This window comes from Leuciscus leuciscus (assembly GCF_965113295.1).
Source record: "Leuciscus leuciscus genome assembly, chromosome: 5".
In the NCBI taxonomy this organism is placed as follows: domain Eukaryota; kingdom Metazoa; phylum Chordata; class Actinopteri; order Cypriniformes; family Leuciscidae; genus Leuciscus; species Leuciscus leuciscus.
In genome coordinates, this window is record NC_138729.1 from 34,818,757 (window position 1) to 34,827,407 (window position 8,651).

Consider the following 8,651-nt stretch of genomic DNA (forward strand, 5'->3'; position numbering starts at 1 on the left):
AAAAAGCGCCTAGCAACGTGGTGGCTCACAAATAGAAGCCCTTATAAAAGTTACTGCAAATTTAAATAACTTATTTTGACTAGTATATTTGTGACTGTACATTCATATTTAGTTTATTAGTGGGACAGTTTAATTGCTTGAAAAATGCATGACTTATAAGAGATAAATTAAACGAAGGGGGAGAAATTTGAACAGGCGATGTGTTCGTGTCCTCATTCACTCCTGTCACTAAGGGGGCCTTAACTTAACAACGGAGTGGCGTCCTAACAACAGTACTCATGTAGAGAGGTAAGTTCCTTAGAACAGCTGTTCTGTTCTATTCGGTAAAGACAACACACCTTCTTTAAGCCAAAACATGTTTATTTTTATATAATGGCATTCCTGACAAAAGTCTAACATCGTTGTCTTTAAGTGTTCATTGGTAGTATTTGTGAATTATAAATGTAGGAAAGAGGGGAAAAAAAGCGAGCATTGCTTCTAATTCATTCTAAAACGCGTGGACATGTAAAATGCATAATTAAATCCTGAATTAACTAAACTATCAGCACATGTTTTTGTTGTATCCTTACGCAATATGAACAGTTTAAAAATTGTGATCATCATTTCTTGAGGAGGTCATCTTTATGATGGATGTATATAATCTCCTTCTGTATAAGAATAGAGAGGCTGTGTAAGTGCAAATGATTAGTCCACAGTTTCTGTATTGTCATTTAAGCCTCTCAAAAAGCCCTCCTAGTCTCATATGACAACCAGGAGCCAGTTCCATCATCTTTAGCCCATGATGTAGTGTCACTGAGAGACACCACTCCACCACTAGTCTCCTCTGAGGTTACGGCTGTCATCTTCACCACAGCCAGATCTCCAGGTGTCACCATGTACGGTGGGCAGGAGTAGCTGGAGGCAGAGGTGTAGGATGCTGCTGTGTACGGGACATCTTCCAGGGGTTGTAGAGTATAAGGCTGAGAGCTGGATGGGATGGAGCTCCCGCTGCGCCCCGAGGATAGACGGTATGGAGAGGAACCGCCAGAGTCAGGCCCTCCCAGAGATGGTGAGTCTGCCACGGGGACTGGACCCTCAGGACAAATGACTTCTGACTGACTGACTGGGTCCTCTGATGGCTGATCCCAAGGGTCTCTCTGCAGCATAGAGAAATAATTATAACAATTCATTTTATTTATAATGCACTTTTCACATTCCCAAAGTGCTACAAAAACAGGAAATGGAGTTAAAATAGAGAAATATAGACATGATACAAAACAATAAATACAGTAAAACAAACAAATAATGCAACACCTTATTGAAAAAACAACATTGCTTATTAATCTTTTCATTATTCTGGTTAGAAAATGGGACAATGATGTGACACTCGTTTTTTTTTTTTTTTTTTTTTTTTAATCTTTAATTTTGATATATATATTTGTGTGTGTATGTCAAAAATGTCAGGGTGATATCATAATGAAGAAGAAAAGCCTAATTAAAAGAATAAAATGCTTGAAAAGAAAAACTTAAGTAGTTTGGCATAATCTTTTTTTGTTATTTTTTTTTTTACTAATATTTGATGAACTGTTTGTCCACAAAATCATATTGGTTGTGCAACCTTTTTTTAATTCAGTCTTTTTATGACAAGGCAATTATTATGTCAGGTTGTACACTACTGTTTAAAAGTTTGAAGTTTGAGTTATTTCAATGTTTTGAAAAAAGTATCTTATTCTAACCAAGGCTGCGTTTATTTGATAAAATCTGTAATATTAGGAAATATTACAATTTAAAATATATTTTCTATTGCAATACATTTTAAAATGCAATTTATTCCTGTAATATCAAAGCTTAATTGTCAGCATCATTACTCCAGTCTTCAGTGTCACATGATCCTTCAGAAATCATTCTAATATGATGATTTTGCTGCTTTCCTGTTTTTATCAAGGTTGGAAATGGTTGTACTGCTTAACATTTTTTTTGTGGAAATCCTGATACATTTTATTTCAGAATTATTTGATTAACAGAATGTTCAAAAGAACAGTAGTTATTGGAAATAGAAATCTTTTGTAACATTATAAATGTTTTTTGTCAATTGAATGTCCTTGCTGAATAAAAGTATTATTCTTTTTGAATCTTACTGATCCAAATCTTCATCCAAAATGTATGATATTCATAAATTATATTTACAGATTAATTATTAAATTCATGATATTTAAAAAATTAAATAAAAATTAAATGAAAAATGTATTTAAAAATTAGCTTGATAATAATGTTTTTGCTTTTGACTTGATGGACGTTTATAGAGTTACTGAATTGAAACTTTTCTTTAAAATGCTATAAACGTTTTTTAAAACCACATGAAACCAACTTGAACACAGAGTACATTTCTAAGAATGTAACCATTGTGTTCTTATCTAAAGGAGTAAAATGTGTGTTTTTCTTTATCATGGACACACTTATACATCAATGACCCAAATAATATCAGCTGTAGGAAGTGTGAATACCAAGAGCAAGTGTGACGAAGACTCTCCAGACAGAGTTGGTAGTAGTGTTGGTAGTGTAGATGGTGGAAACAGTGACCCTCCACTGGTGGTATAAGACGTTGGCCCTCTGTAATCTCCATATGAATCAGGAGTGTAGTAGCTGTCAATGAAGGAAGGGTAAGAGGAGGGGTGGTCGTACGAAAAGGCCTTGCTTCCCAGTGCTGAAGAGTAAGTGTCTGGTGATGAGTACTGCTTCATGGGATGGCAGAGGTCTGAGTCTGGGAGGAAGGATCTTCGCATACTATAGTAACCAGGAAGCATGTGTGACCCTGCAAGAGGAAGCAGGAAATTCAGTTAACTCCATGATTCAAGATGAATTAGCCTCTCACTGTGGACACCTGTTAGATCTGAACATATCTAATTAGATCTAGCTGTGGATTAGCTTTACCAGATGGACTCACCGGGCATTGGCACAAAAGCTGGCTGAGAAGAACTGCTGCTCGTCTGAAAACAAAAATGTTAGAGAGTCATTGTCATTGGCACTAACACAGTTGTGTCTATGTGTGTGTGTTTCTCATAAACTTCACTTACGTGTAATGAAAACACATGAATCCCCCTACAATATAAAGGCAAAGAGAAACGCAGAACCCCCATTGGGCTGCTTTGTATTTTGCCTGACTTGCAGCCAGTGAGAATATGGAGAAAAAGTTTTAGTGCTTGTTCTGTTGAAAGCCAGGCAAATCATGCGGGAGGATATTTGAATATGATTTGCCAGTGTCACAACAGTGCTCCCCCCCCCCCCTTGCTCTCCGTGTGTACACTTGCCTCCGGTGGAGTGTGTACTCTTCTCATGAGATTTTGCCACAAGGATCTAAAGAAATCATGGGATTATATCCCAGTTGACTCCGCGACGTGCCGCGGAAGTACACAGTGGAATTAAGTTCATTTGTTTAGTAGATATCGTTCTTTGTTTGAGACTTGCTGTCAATACATGCCATACATAGAGGCCCTTTTCAACAATATTCTATAAAGGGAATTCTTATAGTTTATATTCATATATTTTGTGAGTGCTTTTTATTTAACTTGTAGAATATGTAATGGGTATGTCTTTGCTAGACCATTGTTCAGATATATGTTGAGGCCAACCACCCCGTCTGAGGCATTTGCATGAACCGACTGGTCCATTGGTTTCAGTAAAGGACACAAAAGCAGACAACAACTTGCAGCAGGAGTTCACTTGAGCACAAGGACTGTCTGTTCTTTTGTATTTTGTTAGCAAATCCCTCAGTAATGCCCTTGGTTAAGGCTTGGGTTTAACCGTCTATTGTAACAATGCCTGTCTGTCCCCTTTCAGGAAGGTAGATCTGATTTTGGCAGGTGTGCCTGATATTTATCTCTTAAAAGTAACAAGGACATGACTAGCATGGATGCTCTGAATACTGTTGCTGTGTGAGAGATATCTTACACTTCATACTTCTGTTTGTTTGTATATTGTCAATCTGACAAAATTCAGAGTAAAACACTTATGGATATGGGATGATCAAGTTAATACAAGAACATCAGACAACAAGACAGTGAGAATGATGGCTAACTTACACTGTATCGGGGTGCATTTGTTTGCCGTAATCGCTTCTCTGCAAGAAGATCTTTGACTGTGTGCTTGACTCTGACACCTTGGTATACTCTCTTGGAATACTCTGTGGGGAGAAAGAAATATATTTACAGTGTTTTATGTCTTTTTTTTTTATAAATATCTAGCATTAAGAAACAGAAAATGAAGCATAAAAAAACACTAGCAAAGCAAAAAAACTAAAATAAATCCCCTGGTTAATCTGATGTTTCAGGAGTAACCTGTCATGAATTAATGTAAAGGATTTTTTTTTACTAAATGAACCTTCATAATAGACATGCAAATAAAGTATGTTCCAAAAGCTTTCCACATGGATAGTGACTTTACACTTCAGAGCAGTGACTTTACAGTTCAACGAAGCAGTAATAGCCTAACAGTGATCATTTTTTTAGAAGAGACTGTGGAAAATAAATCGATATTATCATATGACTGTGAAATTATTTATTATTTATTATTGTTCAGCCAGTGAACAATGGGAAATTATACAAAAAATACTTAAAGCAACCTTATTGTGAATGCAGAATTTATTTTTTATTTTATGGTTTATTTTATCGATAGATACAGTGCTTCGTTTTATCACTAAAAAGACTTGTTAATATCCACACTGTTAGGCTGTTGTTGCTTTGTTGTGGAAGTCTTTTTTTCACATGGGCATTTATATATCGATAGAATAAACCATCTTTTGCATAATTTCCCAGTGTTCACAGGCTTTAAAAGTTTCACAGCCATTTTATGTTTTTTTATTTTTTTTATGTTAGACTCTGTAAAAAAAAATCGCTGTTTACTTTATACCATTAACATAATGAACATAATTTGAATAGTTGATAAATGATTATTTAGTCTATGTTATATCGTTTAAATCATAAATGAATCATGAATTGTTATACCTGACCATATGCAACCATTCTGTACCTCAGTAACTCTTATTCAAGGAGAACCTGCTACTTGGAACTGCTACATGTCTACATTACTGCTTCAGTAAGCAAACTTAACTATTTATTCAACACTTTAAGTATTTTTTATTGTTTCTATACCATTTTTATTTAATTATTTTTTTATTTTTTTTTATACGTTTTTAAAAGTTGGACTGACCCAGAATTGAACTGTGAATGAATGCTGACGGGTTTTATTGCTGAGCAGCTGTTGAAATAACATATTCATGCAAATAAAATCTATAAAATGTGTTAAATATGAACTTGTTTTAAACAGTATGCATTTCTTATAAGTCCCTACTTGTGGTATTAGTTAAGAAATTGATTCATCATGGCTTTATGTTTTCCTATGTTGATGAGAGATGACATGGTTTAAGGGTAGAAACAGAATTGTGAGCCAAATACATTTTATGCACTAATTTTACACAATAATTTAATCAGAATATTAATGTTATGTTGGAGTTAATCTCCTGGTGACTAGAGATACAACTATTAAAATACTGTCCAGTCATGGTCTTCAGTTTCAATAGAAAACTACAAAACTAAGCTTTGCAGGAATATTGAGATCTCCAGCTGTAAATCTGTTTAACCTACACTAACTGAGAACCATGTTGCACACCTATGCATGAGGAAAAATCATTGCAAAATACTTATTGTTAAACAAACAATTTAACATAAAGTAGCCTATTATTAGGCTTATAAATCGTTCAGTTTTCTAATTCAGATCCTTAGGCAAACAGCTGTTTTCTCGTTTAGAAGTGGAATTTTACCTCAGTTATCTTATGTTCTAATATCCAATATCAGTTTTCAATGGTTGACTCATATCTTCTCTCTCTCTCTCTCTCTCTCTCTCTCTCTCTCTCTCTCTGACACACACCTGTCTCATCTGTGGTCTAGGGTGTGCACGCACAGTCATAGCCTGATGTCATAATCCACCCGTTAACAGTCATAATGCGGTACTTGACATAGAGAAAGAGATAAGAGGGGTCTTAAATATTGTCCTGGTTTTGATAGAAGATACGACCATATTTAGGTATAGGCTATATTTACTATTTTGAGGTATCTGATATAGTCACCTGTGTCTATAACAGGCACTTTTAACCTATCGCACATATTCTGACAGGCATTTTTAACCTATCTCACAAATTCCTAAATCATTCTTAGTGTCAAAACCCCCGCTGAGGTGCAGACATTAGGCTATTTTGTTCCCATTTCTCGTAGCTTTTAACAAGTAATTACATCGTCTACTAGAGCCCGTATTTCAAAACACTTCATTTTCACGTTTCAGTTGCTATACAGATTTTGCACACTTATTTTTTCGTAGGCTACTAAAACAGGGTCAAGCCAGGTTCTTTTTTTTTTTTTTTTTAAGTAAGACGTTCACAACTGTTAGCTTTAGGTAGTCTATAGGTATAGGCCTATATTTAGATTAAAAGAGCGAACACGTTTTATGTTATGTTAAATATACTACAATATAAAATTGTCGACATACATTTGTAAAACAACAACGGTGTTTATATCTTACGAATAGTTAAGTGAGCACAGTTAATATAAATGTAAAGCCCCATCATTAATGCGTTACAAATTAAACATCGAATGAAATGAATAAAAATACTAAAATACTTTTCACAAACTCTCACCTGTCTCCATCATAATTTTAGCCGAGTGCTGCCAGGTTTCTCAGGTCTTCAATTTTGATTCCTATTCCAGCAGAAATCATACCACGTTCATTATATCAAAAGAAGAAAGAAGATTTAAAAACCCAAATAGACATAGCCTACAGTATGAAGCTTATGGTCAAGCTCACGCACATCTATTCATACCCTTCACATGGTTTCGCTTGTGAAGCCTTCATCATTTGGTTAAAATGCAAATAACTGGCTTGGAGACGTTTCTTAATAATTTGCATCTACAGATCAGAGTACACTATTAAGGCTGCACTGTTGAAAAAATGGAGAGTGTGACATTAAAAGCTGAATATGATAGCGAGGAAAATGATAAAGAAAAAAGAGAAAAGCAATTTACCTAACAGTAGATCTACTTAAACACAAAAGATGAGGACAAAGGAAAATTTATTAATTAAACGTATATAAAGCTGTTTTTCATTAAGAGGCCCTGCGTCAAAAACTTTATTTTTAAAGAGGAGATAGTATGGGGTAGCCTGATGGATAGTAGCCTATATGTGACTGTATAGGTTTAAAATCCATTAACTGATAATTAGTCAAATAAATAAATAAATAAATAATAAAATAAAATCAACCCACTAAAATTGAAAGAATATAAGTTTTTAAAACGAATTGCTGTCTTAAATGTTTTAAGCAAAACCAAAGTGTTACGAGCTCAACTAATTGACAAAACTCTGTGTCAAGTTATTGGATGGAAACAACTATTAGGCCTGATATGTTACGGATAGAAACAAAGTTGAAGGAAATTTTTTTACAGTGCATCAAAGGCAAATGCTACTGGGACAGTACCTAAATACAATTTAGCCTACTTTATATAATAGTCTATATGCCTATTTAAAATAGAAAGCTGTCATGGGAATGATGACTAAAGGTTTTGGAATCTCGCGATGGTTTTTATTTTGGAAGTAACGAAATCGAAAGTAAAAAGGTAGTCTATCGGGTGCATAGGCTGTACGATATTGGAGAAGGTGAGCGCATTTTCCCCTTTAATGATGATTTCCGTGGATTTTAAACATAAAATGCTGTTTTAGTGGTTCCAAATACTAATTCAATCTTCGTATTCGATCTTAGAATGGAGAGAGAAGTGTCTTTCTGTGGCTGGAAAGCTGTTAAAGACCGCAGTAAGTCTCTGTCCGAGAACCAGGAACCGAAGTCAGGCCGTGTATACACAATGTTTCACGGCGCACATTTGAACAACGCCACGGCTATCATTAATAAAGGTTTTATACCCTCTAAAGATGGAATGCTGGGCGCCGGGGTTTATGTCAGTCGTAACATTGATAAAGCCAAGTGTTACCCGCTCAAAACTGACGTCAACAATAAAGTCGTTTTCAAACTGCGGGTGCGTGTTGGAAAAGTGAAGAAAATAGACTGTGATAGTCATCCTCTCCAGACATCGTGGCACAGCAAAGGGTACGACTGCGCGTGGGTTCCGCCAAACAGCAACATCTCCACCATCAAGACCGGTCGCGAGGAGGACTGCGTGTGGGACCCCAGTCGCATCGAGGTGATTGGCGTGGCGTGCTGTGTGGATAACGATAAACGCAGGGAGCTTCGACGGCTGGTTCGCAGTAAACTGAAAAACAAAGGCTCAGACTGCGATCTTTGTCATCTCGACAATTCTGATGAAGACCATGATATTCAGCCGTGCTGGGAGTGCAAGAAACAAATCTGCCCTTTTCAGGGAAAACACGTGTGCAAAAGCAGAAAGTTCAGAGAAAGAGACTGAATCTGAAATGTCATTAAGGCTAACTTAAGATTATGAATGGGTTCCCAGTTCCCACTCCCAGACCTTGATTTTTTAACATCTGTATTAGGTTGTATATCCATATGAGTTTGTTATTTTTGTTGTTGTTGTCTTTTAACCCTCTGTAGCCAAATCATATTTAGGCCTATAAAAGTTTCATTTATCTTTAAAACGTTTCATTAGGCTTGTGTTTTA

At 35.7% G+C, this 8,651-nt stretch overlaps 2 protein-coding genes across 2 annotated transcripts; one reads left to right on the forward strand and one right to left on the reverse strand.

Moving 5' to 3' along the window:
• Positions 1-339: 339 nt before the first annotated feature.
• Positions 340-6,864, reverse strand: LOC309498596 (POU class 2 homeobox associating-factor 2). Its single transcript, XM_082169403.1, has 5 exons — positions 6,665-6,864; positions 4,059-4,159; positions 2,924-2,966; positions 2,484-2,791; positions 340-1,136 (listed from the first exon to the last, which is right to left on the reverse strand). The coding sequence occupies exons 1-5, from the start codon at positions 6,675-6,677 to the stop codon at positions 720-722; spliced, it is 882 nt and encodes a 293-aa protein (XP_082025529.1). The 5' UTR covers positions 6,678-6,864; the 3' UTR covers positions 340-719.
• Positions 6,865-7,573: 709 nt separating this feature from the next.
• On the forward strand, positions 7,574-8,632 carry gig2o (grass carp reovirus (GCRV)-induced gene 2o). Its single transcript, XM_082169406.1, has 2 exons — positions 7,574-7,677; positions 7,781-8,632. The coding sequence occupies exon 2, from the start codon at positions 7,782-7,784 to the stop codon at positions 8,436-8,438; it is 657 nt and encodes a 218-aa protein (XP_082025532.1). The 5' UTR covers positions 7,574-7,677; position 7,781; the 3' UTR covers positions 8,439-8,632.
• Positions 8,633-8,651: the final 19 nt, after the last annotated feature.

What these genes read in the sequence shown, in the direction of transcription:
- LOC309498596 (XM_082169403.1), bottom strand. An exon ending in AGCTTTTGTGCCAATGCCCG is followed by an intron (nt 2,792 to 2,923) that starts GTGAGTCCATCT and finishes TTCCTCTTGCAG; the next exon opens with GGTCACACATGCTTCCTGGT. An exon ending in CTTCGTCACACTTGCTCTTG is followed by an intron (nt 1,137 to 2,483) that starts GTATTCACACTT and finishes TCTATGCTGCAG; the next exon opens with AGAGACCCTTGGGATCAGCC.
- gig2o (XM_082169406.1), top strand. Translation starts at nt 7,782, where the DNA reads ATGGAGAGAGAAGTGTCTTTCTGTGGCTGGAAAGCTGTTAAAGACCGC.